Source organism: Doryrhamphus excisus, linkage group LG9 (assembly GCF_037039965.1).
Source record: "Doryrhamphus excisus strain RoL-2023G ecotype Guam linkage group LG9, RoL_Dexc_Guam_v1.1, whole genome shotgun sequence".
Lineage (NCBI taxonomy): Eukaryota > Metazoa > Chordata > Actinopteri > Syngnathiformes > Syngnathidae > Doryrhamphus > Doryrhamphus excisus.
The window spans coordinates 18567459-18582633 of record NC_136365.1 but is presented as its reverse complement, the minus strand read 5'-3'; the positions used below and the strand labels follow the sequence as shown (position 1 = coordinate 18582633).

The following is a 15175-nucleotide window of genomic DNA, read 5'->3' as shown; positions in this document are numbered from 1 at the left end:
CACATGCTAACTCACAAACTAGAGAGCTAGCGACCTAAACGGTAGCCTTCAAGTTATTTCCTTTAAACTTAAATAACCAAAAACTTACCACTTCCACACGGATAGGGAGGATAACTATTAACAGTTATTTAACCTTTAACATGAACATTAATCAAACGTAATATTTTTTTCTGGGTACATGATACCATACAGCATCCATATCAAACTTGTGCGGGCCGCACTAACATTAAACTTTCATATCAAGACGGGGGCCTCAAACTAGTGTCCCTGGACTTGATCGGCTTTACACTCGTATTACCCAATATTGTAGACATAATAATAGTAAATAAATAAGCCATAAAACCTAATAAGACACAAATAAAGTTCCTGCTCGTGTTTCTTGGGGGACTTTAATCCAGGCACACAGGAAGTGACATTGGAGTTTTCGAGTTGGGTTTTTGCTTGTCGTGGGTTATAACACAGTAGCCTGTGTTATTATTAGGATTGTGATAATGGTTATTATTATTGTTGTGTAAGATAATGTAAGCCTATAATAACTGTCTGTTTTGGTATTACCTCTCACATACTACACTGACAAGTAGTTTATTGATTTGTTTTTGTATTTTAGTTCATTTAGTTGGCTCATTTAGCCATTTTATGCTTGAAAATATTACATTTAGGGCAGTGATTCTAAATTATTTTTAGTTATGTCCCACCATTTGAAATACTATTGGGAAACTGATACTAATAAAATACTAATAAAACTAATAAATGATGGTGGAGGCCAAGAATAAGTACAATTTGAATTAATGTGTAGTGGTTTTTAATAATAACAGGCCATATTCAACCACAAAATCATTTATTGATTCGATCTAATTTGAAAAACTACAAAACCACGAAAGGATGACTGTAGATCCCCAACAATTCCACACGGATGACGACAAAATGTTTTTGACACGTGTCAAAGCCAAGCCAAAAAAAAGCAACGCACAGAGTTAACTTCCCTTTCCTGATGTCGCCGCCTCGCAGCCAGTGACCAACAACAACCCGTGGATGCTGCTCTACTTCATCTCCTTCCTGCTCATCGTCAGCTTCTTCGTGCTCAACATGTTCGTGGGCGTGGTGGTGGAGAACTTCCACAAGTGTCGACAGCACCAGGAGGTGGAGGAGGCGCGGCGGCGCGAGGAGAAGCGCCAGCGCCGAATGGAGAAGAAGAGACGGAGTAAGGATCATGACTTTGTGGGATGAGATGAGTTTTTTTTATATGTTGAGAGAGCAACATATAAAAAGTGAAGTACATTAATTGATGGGAAAACAAGACCCTGGACTGGTGGCCAGCCAATCACAGGGCACATATAGACAAACAACCATTCACACTCACATTCATACCTATGGACAATTTGGAGTCGCTAATTAACCTAGCATGTTTTTGGAATGTGGGCAGTAGCATCGTTGTGGCATCATTGTTGAGACATTTTGTCTAAAAATGCACTCCCTTGTCTGTTTTCTTTTTTCTTCTTTTCTATCCCCTCCTGCTCCGGTCGACCACTCCAAATTTGCAAAACAACAAAACATCATTAATTCATTCACTCATTTTCTACCGCTTATCCTCACAAGGGTTGCAGGGGTGCTGGAGCCTATCCCAGCTGTCTTCTTCGGGCGAGAAGCGGGGTACACCCTGGACTGGTGGCCAGCCAATCACAGGGCACATATAGACAAACAACCATTCACACTCACATTCATACCTATGGACAATTTGGAGTCGCTAATTAACCTAGCATGTTTTTGGAATGTGGGAGGAAACCAGAGTGGATTGAACCCGCCTTAATTATGGAATTGTGTGTATTTCTTACCATTTGTTTATCTCCACATCTAACTGTGACCCCGTTGCAGAGGCCCAGAAGCTTCCTTATTTTGCATCGTACGGCCCGGCGCGCCTGGCCATCCACACGCTGTGCACCAGTCACTACCTGGACCTGGTCATCACCTTCATCATTTGCATCAACGTCATCACCATGTCCCTGGAGCACTACAGCCAGCCTCAGGTGAGACGGTTTAAACAATATGGCCGACTGGTCGCCTCATGTTAAAAACGTGTGCTCGGAATAGAAAGCAATTGTGATGTTTTTACTGGCCTTTGAGTTTGCTTAAGTGGTCATGAAAAATAGACTCCGGATTAATTAGCTGATAAAAAGTTTAGATGAGGGGAACACGCGGGATGGCCCAAAAGAAGAAGAAGAAGACCTTAATGAAGCGCAGTCCTGTTAAAAAAGCCAGTCATTACCACACAGACCAGGGACTTCATTCATGAGGGATGCCCCCCCCCCCTGCAACATCTCCACTTTGACGCCCATGCACAACCTGACGCCCCATTGTTCCATTGAAGGATACTGATTTCTATTTTGCCATGTGGAAAACATCTCAGGTGGGATCTTCTTGTCATGCCAGTAATGTTGGAAGCCATCAGGAATGTCAAGCGTACATTTTTCTCATCAGAGGATGAAACTTTCTTCTCCTTTTGTGGTGTTGAAGGAGACGAGGCCTTCGGAGACATTTTGGTTCTGAAAAGCCTTCTCTGGCAGATGGTGTCTGATGGTTATTGGACTGTACTCTGTATCAGTACCACCTGGACCGAGGTCCTTGAGGTCCAATAGTGCAAATTATGAATTCCTGCAGTTTTTCATTCATTCATTTATTTTCTACCGCTTATCCTCACGAGAGTCGCGGGGGGTGCTGGAGCCTATCCCAGCTGTCTTCGAGTGAGAGGCGGGGTACACCCTGGACTGGTGGCCAGCCAATCACAGGGCACATATAGACAAACAACCATTCACACTCACATTCATACCTATGGACAATTTGGAGTCGCCAATTAACCGAGCATGTTTTTGGAACATGCAAACTCAACACAGAGTTTAATAAAATAATAAAATAATAAAATAATAAAATAATAAAATAATAAAATAATAAAATAATAAAATAATAAAATAATAAAATAATAAAATAATAAAATAATAAAATAATAAAATAATAAAATAATAAAAATAATAAAATAATCTCCTAGCTCTGAGGTCTGCGTGCTAACCACTCGATCACCGTGCAGCCCTTACAGTTTTTCAACTGGTCTTAAATATTTTGATGTGAAGTATACTGTACACAGTTTGGGGTGTAAGCTTAGGGTCCAAAATGAGGTCCAAATTTCTGGTATATGAGTAGAAATTGCTAATCAGTCGTATTCCCATTCTTAAAGTGTATTCTAAACTCTGATGTCATGTTTGATTCTACTCGGTTAGCTTCATTCTTCCAGCTCAGTTGGTTCCATTTACTTAAAGTTACAAGTTAAACTTGACTTGTCTGCATTATTTTTACTGTATTGAACTGTTTTTAATTAAATAGTATATACACTGACACTAAAAAGTGCATGTGAACCCAGCGCCATTAAATAAAACTAAATGAAAGTTGTTTCGGACTGTATCATTATAAAAGTTATCCTTTCCATTTCAGTCTCTGGAAACAGCACTGAAGTACTGCAACTACTTCTTCACCTCCACCTTTGTCATTGAAGCATCGCTCAAGCTGGTGGCCTTCGGATTTCGGCGTTTCTTCAAAGACAGGTACCAACCCACCATTTGTGTATTTGTCATTCTTTGAACTTTATAGTCCAAGATGAATAAATGTAAGGGTAAATAAGTGCTCAGAATCAAAAGGATTAAATCTTATGAGCAATGCATGACTAATTTGTTTGGACAAGCGCGTCTTCTTCGTAGTGAGGAAGAAAACTGGTAATGACATTTGGGGGGTTTTCATCTTTTGGGGTGGAATATTTTCTTTTTTTTTTTAAACACCTACGCCAAAGCTGTGCAGGTGCAGAAAATAGAATGTTAATGGAATCAATATGGAGTCGGTCCTCTGCTGTCCAGCCCGGCATGGCACTGGCCTCCATGTGGAGCAGCTGTTGCTGCATATTACTTCACATTTCCCTCTGTAGAAATATTTATTATTACATCTGCTGCTCCATTTTTAGAATGGCGTGTGTGTGCGCTGAAGGAACTGAATGTTTTGGGGGGGGGGTTTGTTTGTTCTGCTGTCCGTCTTTTTGGTCTATCTGCAGATTTTGTACTCTTTACATTGTTGACCATGTATGACTATTTGCCTCTCACCCCCAACTATATAGCACTTCATGTGTTTTGGATCAGTTTGGTGGCCTCGTTTTCAGTGTGTTTACTACTTTTTCTATCTCCTCCATTGAGATATAATCTGGGGCAAGACTGTACAGGAACATTTATCCCATTCTGCTACTTGGCAGCAAAACGAGTTCCCAAAAAGTAAACTTTTGCACTGTGAAAAATATGACTTGTGTATTGATGGAGCTGTGATTACATTTTTCTTAATCGAGATGGACACCGCAACTGATCCCTCGCTAAGGTCTGTGACAATACTGAATAAGTCCAGCTCAGTACAGCGTGGTGCAGTGAGGAAGTGAAAATGACACATTTCCTGTTTTTTTCTTCTTCCAATGTTGGATTACCTTTAACAGCCCCAGTGGCCTAATGGATAAGGCACTGGCCTCCTAAGCCAGGGATTGTAGGTTCGAGTCCTATCTGGGGTGTATGCAGCCTCTGTGTTACTACATTTCAACTGTAAACGATTCCCACTCTGTGGCCCAAGTCAATTGATGCCTCGACTCACATCTGGGGTTGTACCAGTTCTGGTTCTTTTCTGGGTTTGGACCGATGAAGCTTCCCATTCCACTTTGTTTGGCTTGTTGGACGCCTGTCAGTATGAACATAACTGCCTTTGTTGCTCTTCGGATAGCACCAGAGAGCCCCAGTGGCCTAATGGATAAGGCACTGGCCTCCTAAGCCAGGGATTGTAGGTTCAAGTCCTATCTGGGGTGTCCATCTTGGTTTGAAAAAGTACTTTAGTCTCTTATCTACCAAGTTGAAATGATGGTTCTTCCTGTGGTTTACCACCCAAAGAAGTTGAGTCAAACGCCTCTTTCAGGCACAGATGACAATCTTTTACACAAGCGCTCTCCATGAATGTGGATCTTTTGTGTTACTACATTTACATTGTTCACTGCTAAACCATTCCCACTCTTGGCCCAAGTCAATTGTTGTCCTCACTGACATCTGTGGTTGGTTAGTTCTGGTTCTTTTCTAGGTTTTACCCGATTCAGCTTCCCATTGCACTTTCTTTGGCACTGGCCTCGACTCACGTCTGGGGTTCTACCAGTTCTGGTTCTTTCCCGGGTTTGGCCCGATGAAGATTACACTTTTTTTGGCTTGATGGAAGACCATCAGTATGAACATAACTGCCTTTGTTGCTTTTTAGTTCACACCAGACAACCCCAGTGGCCTAATGGATAAGGCACTGGCCTCCTAAGCCAGGGATTGTAGGTTCGAGTCCTATCTGGGGTGTCCATCTTGGGTTGAAACAGTACTTTAGTCTCCCATCGACCAAGTTGAAATGATGGTTCTTCCTGTGGTTTACCGTCCCACCCAAAGATGTTAAATCGAAAGCCTCTTTCAGGCACAGATGACGATCATTTACACAGGCACTCTCCATGAATGTGACCTCCAAAGGTGGAATGTCTTTTATGAAGTCTGGTCCTCCATGTCTGAAGACCATCAGCATAAACAGCTCTTTGGATGACACCAGAGAGCCCCAGTGGCCTAATGGATAAGGCACTGGCCTCCTAAGCCAGGGATTGTTGGTTCGAGTCCTATCTGGGGTGAATGAGGACCTTTTGTGTTACTGCATTTACATTGTTCCATCTAAACCATTCCCACTCTTGGCCCAAGTCAATTGTTACCTCGACTCACATCTGGGGTTGTACCAGTTCTGGTTCTTTACTGGGTTTGACCCGATGAAACTTCCCATTCACTTTGTTTGGCTTGTTGGAAGATCATCAGTATCAACATAACTGTCTTTGTTGCTGTTCTTTTCACAGTCGTGAGCCCCAGTGGCCTAATGGATAAGGCACTGGCCTCCTAAGCCAGGGATTGTAGGTTCGAGTCCTATCTGGGGTGTCCATCTTGGGTTGAAACAATACTTTAGTCTCCGATCTACCAAGCTGAAATGATGGTCCTTCCTGTGGTTTACCGTCCCATCCAAAGAAGTTGAATCTAAAGCGTCTTTCAGGTACAGATGGCGGTCTTTTACACAGGTGCTCTCCGAGACATAGACATAGACTTTCTTTATTGTCCATCAGCATAAACAGCTCTTCGGATTACCCCAGAGAGCCCCAGTGGCCTAATGGATAAGGCACTGGCCTCCTAAGCCAGGGATTGTAGGTTCGAGTCCTATCTGGGGTGTGCGTGCAGACTCTGCGTTGCCACATTTCCACTGTTTGCTGCAATTGTTACCTCGACTCGCATCTGGGGTTGTACCATTTCTGGTTCTTCCCTGCCTCCTAAAGCAGGAATTGTAGGTTCAAGTCCTATCTTGTTTGAATGTGGATTTTTGTGTTACTACATTTACATTTTCCATTCCCAAGGCCCAAGGCAATTGTTGCCTCGACTCACATCTGTGGTTCTTTTCGAGGTTTGGTCCGATGACGCTTCCAATTCCACTTTGTTTGGCTTGTTGGAAGACCACCAGAATTAACATAACTGCCTTTGTTGCTCTTCTGTTCACAGTGGCCTAATGGATAAGGCACTGGCCTCCTAAGCCAGGGATTGTAGGTTCGAGTCCTGTCTGGGGTGAATGAAGCTCTTTTGTGTTACTACATTTACATTGTTCACTTCGAAACAATTCCCAATCTTGGCCCAAGTCAATTGTTACCTCGACTCACATCTGGGGTTGTACCAGTTCTGGTTCTTTTCTGGGTTTGGCCCGATTAAGCTTCCCATTCCAGTTTGTTTGGCTTGTTGGAAGATCATCAGTATGAACATAACTGCCTCCTAAGCCAGGGATTGTAGGTTTGAATCCTATCTGGGGTGTGTGCAGCGTCTCTATTACTACATTTCAACTGTTTGCTGTTAAACGTTTCCTATTTTCTGGCCCAAGTGAATTGTGTCCTTGACTCTGGGGATGTACCAGTTCTGGTTCTTTTCTGGGATTGACCCAATGAAGCTTCCCATTCCACTTTGTTTGGCTTGGTGGAAGACCATCAGTATGAACATAACTGCCTTTGTTGCTCTTCTGTTCACACTGTTCACTTCTGTTCAACAGTACTTTAGTCTCCTATCGACCAAGTTGAAATGATGGTTCTTCCTGTGGTTTACCGTCCCACCCAAAGACGTTAAATCTAAAGCCTCTTTCAGGCACAGATGACGATCTTTTACACAGGTGCTCTCTATGATGTAGACAAAGACTTTCTTTATTGTCCATCAGCATAAACAGCTCTTCGGATAACACACGAGAGCCCCAGTGGCCTAATGGATAAGGCACTGGCCTCCTAAGCCAGGGATTGTAGGTTCGAGTCCTATCTGGGGTGAATGAGGGGCTTTTGTGTTACTACATTTACATTGTTCACTGCTAAACCATTCCCACTCTGGGGCCCAAGTCAATTGATGCATCGACTCACATGTAGTGATGCTCTACTTCTAGTTCTTTTCTGGGTTTGGTTCGATGAAGCTTCCCATTCCACTTTGTTTGTCTTGTTGGAAGACCATCAGTATGAACATAATTGCCTTTGCTGCTTTTTAGCTCACACCATAGAGCCCCAGTGGCCTAATGGATAAGGCACTGGCCTCCTAAGCCAGGGATTGTAGGTTTGAGTCCTATCTGGGGTGAATGAGGGGCTTTTGTGTTACTACATTTACATTGTTCACTGCTAAACCATTCCCACTCTGGGGCCCAAGTCAATTGATGCATCGACTCACATGTAGTGATGCTCTACTTCTAGTTCTTTTCTGGGTTTGGTTCGATGAAGCTTCCCATTCCACTTTGTTTGTCTTGTTGGAAGACCATCAGTATGAACATAATTGCCTTTGCTGCTTTTTAGCTCACACCATAGAGCCCCAGTGGCCTAATGGATAAGGCACTGGCCTCCTAAGCCAGGGATTGTAGGTTCGAGTCCTATCTGGGGTGCGCGTAGGATCTGCGTTGCCACATTTCCACTGTTTGCTGCAATTGTTACCTCGACTCGCATCTGGGGTTGTACCAGTTTTGGTTCTTCCCTGCCTCCTAAAGCAGGAATTGTAGTTTCAAGTCCTATCTTGTTTGAATGTGGATTTTTGTGTTACTACATTTACATTGTTCACTGCGAAACCATTCCCAAGGCCCAAGGCAATTGTTACCTCGACTCACATCTGGGGTCCGATGACGCTTCCAATTCCACTTTGTTTGGCTTGTAGGAAGACCACCAGAATTAACATAACTGCCTTTGTTGCTCTTCTGTTCACAGCAGAGCGCCCCAGTGGCCTAATGGATAAGGCACTGGCCTCCTAAGCCAGGGATTGTAGGTTCGAGTCCTATCTGGGGTGTCCATCTTGGGGTGCAACAGTACTTTAGTCTCCTATCTACCAAGCTGAAATGATGGTTCTTCCTGTGGTTTACCGTCCCACCCAAAGAAGTTGAGTCTCACGCCTCTTTCAGGCACAGATGAAGATCTTCCACACAAGCGCTCTCCGTGAATGTGGATCCTTTGTGTTACTACATTTACATTGTTCACTGCTAAACCATTCCCACTCTGTGGCCCAAATCAATTGTTGCCTTGACTCACATCTGGGGTTGAAACAGTACTTTAGTCTCCTATCTACCAAGTTGAAATGATGGTTCTTCCTGTGGTTGACCATCCCACCCAAAGAAGTTGAGTCGAATGCTTCTTTCAGGCCCAGATGACGATCTTTACTTTAGCTCTCCATGAATGTGGATCTTTTGTGTTACTACATTTACATTGTTCACTGCTAAACCATTCCCACTCTTGGCCCAAGTCAATTGTTGTCCTCACTGACACCTGGGGTTGTACCAGTTCTGGTTCTTTTCTGGGTTTGCCCCGATTAAGCTTCCCATTCCAGTTTGTTTGGCTTGTTGGAAGACCATCAGTATGAACATAACTGCCTTTGTTGCTCTTCTGCTCAAAGCAGAGAGCCCCAGTGGCCTAATGGATAAGGCACTGGCCTCCTAAGCCAGGGATTGTAGGTTCGAGTCCTATCTGGGGTGTCCATCTTGGTTTGAAACAGTACTTTAGTCTCCTATTGACCAAGTTGAAATGATGGTTCTTCCTGTGGTTTACCGTCCCACCCAAAGAAGTTGAATCTAAAACCTTCAGGCACAGATGACGATCTTTTACACAGGCGCTCTCCATGAATGCGACCTCCGAAGGTGGCATGTTTTTTATGAATTCTGGTCCTCCATGTTGGAAGACCATCAGCATAGACACCGCTTTGAATGACACCAGAGTGCCCCAGTGGCCTAATGGATAAGGCACTGGCCTCCTAAGCCAGGGATTGTAGGTTCGAGTCCTATCTGGGGTGTATGCAGCCTCTTTGTCAAGTGCATTGTTGCCTCGACTCACGTCTGGGGTTCTACCAGTTCTGGTTCTTTTTCGGGTTTGGCCCGATGAAGATTACACTTTTTTCGGCTTGATGGAAGACCATCAGTATAAACATCACTGCCTTTGTTGCGCCTCTTTTCACAGCTGGGAGCCCCAGTGGCCTAATAGACAAGGCACTGGCCTCCTAAGCCAGGGGTTGTAGGTTTGAGTCCTATCCAGGGTGAATGTGGATCTTTTGTGTTACTACATTTACATTGTTCACTGCTCAACCATTCCCACTCTTTGGCCCAAATCAATTGTTTACTCACATCTAGGGTAGTTCAACTTCTTTTCTGGATTTGGCCCGATGGAACTTCCCATTCACTTTGTTTGGCTTGTTGGAAGACCATCAGTATGAACAAAACTGCCTTTCTGTTCACACCAGAGAGCCCCAGTGGCCTAATGGATAAGGCACTGGCCTCCTAAGCCAGGGATTGTAGATTCGACTCACATCTGTGGTTGTACCAGTTCTGGTTCTTTTCGAGGTTTGGTCCGATGACGCTTCCAATTCCACTTTGTTTGGCTTGTTGGAAGACCACCAGCATAAACAAATCTGCCTTTGTTGCTCTTCTGTTCACACCAGAGAGCCCCAGTGGCCTAATGGATAAGGCACTGGCCTCCTAAGCCAGGGATTGTAGGTTCGAGTCCTATCTGGGGTGTGCGTGCAGGCTCTGCGTTGCCACATTTCCACTGTTTGCTGCAATTGTTACCTCGACTCGCATTTGGGGTTGTTCTGGTTCTTCCCTGAACGATTACTGTTTTGTGGCCCAAGACAACTGCCTCAAGTTACTTCAACAGACATCAAAGGTTGTACCAGTTCTGGTAGGTTAGACCCAACGAAGCTTCCCATTCCACTTTGTTTGGCTTGTTGGAAGACCACCAGCATGAACAAAACAGCCCCAGTGGCCTAATGGATAAGGCACTGGCCTCCTAAGCCAGGGATTGTCGGTTCGAGTCCTATCTGGGGTGTTTAGGGAGCTTATGTATTACTACATTTACATGTTCACTGCTAAACGATTCCCGCTCTGTGGCCCAAGTCGATGCCTCGACTTACACCTGGGATTGATTCCACTTTGGCTTGTTGGAAGACCACTACCACCAAACATACATAACTGCCCTTGTTGCGCTTCTGTTCAGAGCAGAGAGCCCCAGTGGCCTAATGGATAAGGCACTGGCCTCCTAAGCCAGGGATTGTAGGTTTGAGTCCTATCTGGGGTGTCCCTCTTTGGTTGAAACAGTACTTTAGTCTCCTATCTATCAAGCTAAAATGATGGTTCTTCCTGTGGTTTACCGTCCCACCCAAAGAAGTTGAGTCTCACGCCTCTTTCAGGCACAGATGACAATCTTTTACACAAGCGCTCGCCGAATATGGAACTATTGTGTTACTACATATACATTGTTCACTGCTAAACCATTCTTAACTCTTGGTCCAAGTCAATTGTTGTCCTCACTCACATCTGGGGTTGTACCAGTTCTGGTTCTTTTCTGGGTTTGGCCCGATGAAGCTTCCCATTCCAGTTTGTTTGGCTTGGTGGAAGACCACCAGAATTAACATAACTGCCTTTGTTGCTCTTTTGCAAACAGCAGAGAGCCCCAGTGGCCTAATGGAAAAGGCACTGGCCTCCTAAGCCAGGGATTGTAGGTTCGAGTCCTATCTGGGGTGTTTAGGGAGGTTATGTATTACTAAACGATTCCCGCTCTGTGGCCCAAGTCGATGCCTCGACTTACACCTGGGATTGATTCCACTTTGGCTTGTTGGAAGACCACTACCACCAAACACACATAACTGCCCTTGTTGCGCTTCTGTTCAGAGCAGAGAGCCCCAGTGGCCTAATGGATAAGGCACTGGCCTCCTAAGCCAGGGATTGTAGGTTCGAGTCCTATCTGGGGTGTCCATGTTCCTCTAATAATGCTATGTTCACGGAATCTGGGGCAATTTGAAATGTTGACATTTGCTGTTCAACAATTATATTTTGCTTGTTGGAGATATAAACAGGAGGCCCAGGTTGGCTCCTAAGGCAGAGAGTATAACTTCGAGTCACATCTGGGGTTGAAACATGACTTTTCTACCTACCAAAATTATGGGTATGCCTGTGGTCAACATTCTCACCAACAGGAGTTGAATCTAAACTGGTAATCAGCCAATGAACAGCATTTTTTTTGTCTTATTTTATCATAATTTATTTGTTCTTTTTGTATTTTTAAGCTCTGCCATTTTCAACTGGTCTTGAAATTATATTTTCTGTTTTTTCCTCTGCCGACGTACCTTCTACAAATTCCTGTGCAACAATTCCTGCAAACAGGAAATGTATTTTTTTGTACAACATACGAACCCGTACATGTAGTGGTTTCTTTCTTGGGGAAATGCTGCACGCCTCCACAGGTTCGATGCACATCTTTGAGTATTTGAGTTCGACCATCGGCCTGCACACAAACCATCATTGACACTAACATCATCTCTTCGGAGGAGGTAGTAAATTATTCAGATGACTTGTATATATATGTAACTGCTGTGCCCACAGACATCACTGCTTTCTCATGCTGGAGTTCCTCCTGACCTCCATCCGCCCACATTAGCTGGACCTGCCAACACTGTACGTGGTTGTTATCACACATGCACATTTGTTATTGAGCTCTCAAATGGCAGCAGATGAAGGAATGAAGCTAAAAGGTAAATGGTCCTTCAGTCTCTGTGGGATTGAACGTGGTCTCCTTGTATTGACATAAATATTCATCGGAGGGAGCAGCCCGGGCCTCAGGTGTGATGAGCTGCCAGGTCACTGGTGGGAGAATCATGCAAATGATGCATGAAGTTAGTGTAAAACATTAATATTCATTGGAGAATTAACATAACATAGGAATTCCTGAAACTCAAACCAAGATAAGGCACACAATTCACTTGGTTGCACTTCCTCAGATGATGACAAAGTGTGTGTGTGTGTGTGTGTGTGTTTAGATGGAACCAGTTGGACCTGGCTATTGTACTGCTGTCAGTGATGGGCATCACACTGGAGGAGATTGAGATCAATGCCTCACTGCCCATCAACCCAACCATCATCAGGATCATGAGGGTGCTCAGGATAGCACGAGGTAAACACACAAACGTGCACGCAAAAAAACGTGGATGACATTCCAAATCAATGTGAAGAATATCGATAATTCAAAATAAATCTTGTTGGTGGCCTTATAAATTGTTACCCAAATTCTTTCTTTCTGTTTGAAGCCCATTATGTGATGGGTTATATTGCCCCCAGTGGCCGAATGGATAAGTTGCTGTCCTCCTTAGCCAGTCATTGTGAGTTTGATTCCCATCTGGGGTTTATTTTTCTGAGGTTTTTTTCTACACCCGAAATGCAGTTGAGAAGGGGAAGTCTAATTTGTCTTATTTATTATGTATTACGTAAAACTAAAACAAGAACAACATCAAATTAAAAGCACAAAATGAATACAGACCCCCACCCCCACCCCAGCCACCACTACAAGCCGGAGAGAAGATTATAACATTGTTGTTTGTGTGTGGTAAGAGCCTGTGTCCTAGCATGAATTAACTCGAGGTTGTGCGCAACAAATATGTTGGAGAAAGTTATCTGGTGCATTCAGGAACGTCGAACAAAGTGGGACTGGCCATTTCTCACAACAAACAACATATAAATGCAAAAACTGGGGGATTTCTAACTGTATATTATTGTTTAAAATAAAATAATATCCAATTGTTCCCATATTTCCTAATTGAACATCCATTTTCACAATTTTTTTTTGTTGTTATTCATGTTTTTTAGGTGTTTTTTTTATTTTATCACTGCACCTTTATTTCATCATTGGTCGAGTGGTTAGCACGCAGAGCTCACAGCTAGGAGATCAGGGTTCAATTCCACCCTTGGCCATCTCTGTGTGGAGTTTGCATGTTCTCCCCGTGCATGCGTGGGTTTTCTCCGGGTATTCCGGTTTCCTCCCACATTCCAAAAACATGCTAGGTTAATTGGCGACTCCAAATTGTCCATAGGTATGAATGTGAGTGTGAATGGTTGTTTGTCTATATGTGTCCAGCCAATCACAGAGCACATATAGACAAACAACCATTCACACTCACATTCATACCTATGGACAATTTGGAGTCACCAATTAACCTAGCATGTTTTTGGAATGTGGGAAACCCACGCATGCACAGGGAGAACATGCAAACTCCACACAGAGATGGCCAAGGGTGGAATTGAACCCTGGTCTGATAACAATGTTAATAATAATAATAAAAATAACAAAAGGACAAAATGGAGCATTGTTGACGACTTTTGGAGCTTTTCAAAGGCTTCATGGACGGAATAGATGCGTCCCATTACATGCATTCTCAGCGGTCTCTTTTTAGCTGTTTGTATATCTTTAGAAGGCACAGACAAGAGAAAGAGTGTGTGTTCATGTCTCACATAAGGATTGTGACTGACGGGCAAAATTCCCCAAGTCAGGTGTAACTGCAGTTCAACTTTAGAGGTATAGTACAGCACATATTGGCCAAAAATCTTGAGTAAAATCCTCAAACAATAATATGAACAAGCACGGCTGACAGACGCCCTGAATATTTTTTTTTTAATCCAAAGTGAAACAAGGAATCAGAGATTCTTGCAAAACAAAGTATGATTTTTACATTTCCAGTTCTTCTCTTTGCATGAAGTCACACTTAATATTCCGCTTCCTCCTTCTGCACGCACTCTTTTAGCTCAAACGCTTTCGCTTAACTTTGACTCAAGGAGGATAAAGGCTAATTACAGCAATCTCACTTAATCCTGCCCCCCTCTCAGCATCCCCTCTCTGCCCTTTACCCTGGCCGGGGAGCACCGAGCGGGCCCGTGGGTTATCCGCTAATGAAACGGCAGCTGGTGGTAATTAACAAGCGAGCTGGGCGGGAGTTGGAATGGTTAGTTTGAGGGTAACCGGCCACTTTACTTGTGGTTTCATCACCCGGGGCTAATGTTAACTGCCTGTTCGTGTCTGTGGGAGACGATGTTAAACGGCCACCGGTTACTTCCTGTCTAAAAATGAAATAAGATGCATGTTTTGTATGGAGATACAGGATAATATTTGCTATTTGTCCTTGAAGATGGTGAGCAGGTCTTATGCTGCATTTGAGACAACAAGAAAGTATTATTATTATTATTATTATTATTATTATTATTATTATTATTATTATTATTATTATTATTATTATTATTATTATTATTATTATTATTATTATTATTCATTCATTTTCTACCGCTTTTTCCTCACGAGGGTCGCGGGGTGCTGGAGCCTATCCCAGCTGTCTTCGGGCGAGAGGCGGGGTACACCCTGGACTGGTGGCCAGCCAATCACAGGGCACATATAGACAAACAAGCATTCACACTCACATTCATACCTATGGACAATTTGGAGTTGCTAATTAACCTAGCATGTTTTTGGAATGTGGGAGGAAACCGGAGTCCCCGGAGAAAACCCACGCATGCATGGGGAGAACATGCAAACTCCACACAGAGATGGCCGAAGGTGGAATTGAACCCTGGTCTCCTAGCTGTGAGAAAAACTACAATATGCTCAAGTTAAAAAACAGAATATTAACCCTAAGTTACTCCTTTTGTCGCCTGAATATTGGGACATGTATACGCCTATCGGGATGTCCCCATCAAAAGGAATATTGATTTGTGCTCTGCGCGTGTTCCATCCGAAAGGAAATGTAGGACTTTGACA

The 15175-nt window shown here is 43.5% G+C and overlaps 1 protein-coding gene and 17 non-coding genes across 18 annotated transcripts in view; all 18 read left to right on the top strand.

The window, feature by feature from the left end:
* Positions 1–15175, top strand: part of cacna1ib (calcium voltage-gated channel subunit alpha1 Ib) — a 130096-nt gene that overhangs the window by 98756 nt on the left and 16165 nt on the right. The window contains exons 25-28 of the mRNA XM_078793552.1: positions 1009–1201; positions 1873–2024; positions 3481–3590; positions 12417–12550. Coding sequence (XP_078649678.1) covers positions 1009–1201; positions 1873–2024; positions 3481–3590; positions 12417–12550 — 589 coding nt within the window. The remainder of the gene's footprint in view (positions 1–1008; positions 1202–1872; positions 2025–3480; positions 3591–12416; positions 12551–15175) is intronic.
* On the top strand, positions 4513–4585 carry trnar-ccu (transfer RNA arginine (anticodon CCU)). The gene has a single exon. It is a non-coding gene; the product is annotated as a tRNA-Arg (tRNA).
* trnar-ccu (transfer RNA arginine (anticodon CCU)) lies at positions 4801–4873 on the top strand. Its single transcript has one exon. It is a non-coding gene; the product is annotated as a tRNA-Arg (tRNA).
* Positions 5324–5396, top strand: trnar-ccu (transfer RNA arginine (anticodon CCU)). The gene has a single exon. It is a non-coding gene; the product is annotated as a tRNA-Arg (tRNA).
* Positions 5641–5713, top strand: trnar-ccu (transfer RNA arginine (anticodon CCU)). The gene has a single exon. It is a non-coding gene; the product is annotated as a tRNA-Arg (tRNA).
* On the top strand, positions 5936–6008 carry trnar-ccu (transfer RNA arginine (anticodon CCU)). Its single transcript has one exon. It is a non-coding gene; the product is annotated as a tRNA-Arg (tRNA).
* On the top strand, positions 6221–6293 carry trnar-ccu (transfer RNA arginine (anticodon CCU)). Its single transcript has one exon. It is a non-coding gene; the product is annotated as a tRNA-Arg (tRNA).
* Positions 7345–7417, top strand: trnar-ccu (transfer RNA arginine (anticodon CCU)). The gene has a single exon. It is a non-coding gene; the product is annotated as a tRNA-Arg (tRNA).
* Positions 7643–7715, top strand: trnar-ccu (transfer RNA arginine (anticodon CCU)). Its single transcript has one exon. It is a non-coding gene; the product is annotated as a tRNA-Arg (tRNA).
* Positions 7941–8013, top strand: trnar-ccu (transfer RNA arginine (anticodon CCU)). The gene has a single exon. It is a non-coding gene; the product is annotated as a tRNA-Arg (tRNA).
* trnar-ccu (transfer RNA arginine (anticodon CCU)) lies at positions 8336–8408 on the top strand. Its single transcript has one exon. It is a non-coding gene; the product is annotated as a tRNA-Arg (tRNA).
* trnar-ccu (transfer RNA arginine (anticodon CCU)) lies at positions 9015–9087 on the top strand. Its single transcript has one exon. It is a non-coding gene; the product is annotated as a tRNA-Arg (tRNA).
* On the top strand, positions 9329–9401 carry trnar-ccu (transfer RNA arginine (anticodon CCU)). The gene has a single exon. It is a non-coding gene; the product is annotated as a tRNA-Arg (tRNA).
* Positions 10047–10119, top strand: trnar-ccu (transfer RNA arginine (anticodon CCU)). Its single transcript has one exon. It is a non-coding gene; the product is annotated as a tRNA-Arg (tRNA).
* trnar-ccu (transfer RNA arginine (anticodon CCU)) lies at positions 10357–10429 on the top strand. The gene has a single exon. It is a non-coding gene; the product is annotated as a tRNA-Arg (tRNA).
* On the top strand, positions 10606–10678 carry trnar-ccu (transfer RNA arginine (anticodon CCU)). Its single transcript has one exon. It is a non-coding gene; the product is annotated as a tRNA-Arg (tRNA).
* trnar-ccu (transfer RNA arginine (anticodon CCU)) lies at positions 11051–11123 on the top strand. The gene has a single exon. It is a non-coding gene; the product is annotated as a tRNA-Arg (tRNA).
* trnar-ccu (transfer RNA arginine (anticodon CCU)) lies at positions 11280–11352 on the top strand. The gene has a single exon. It is a non-coding gene; the product is annotated as a tRNA-Arg (tRNA).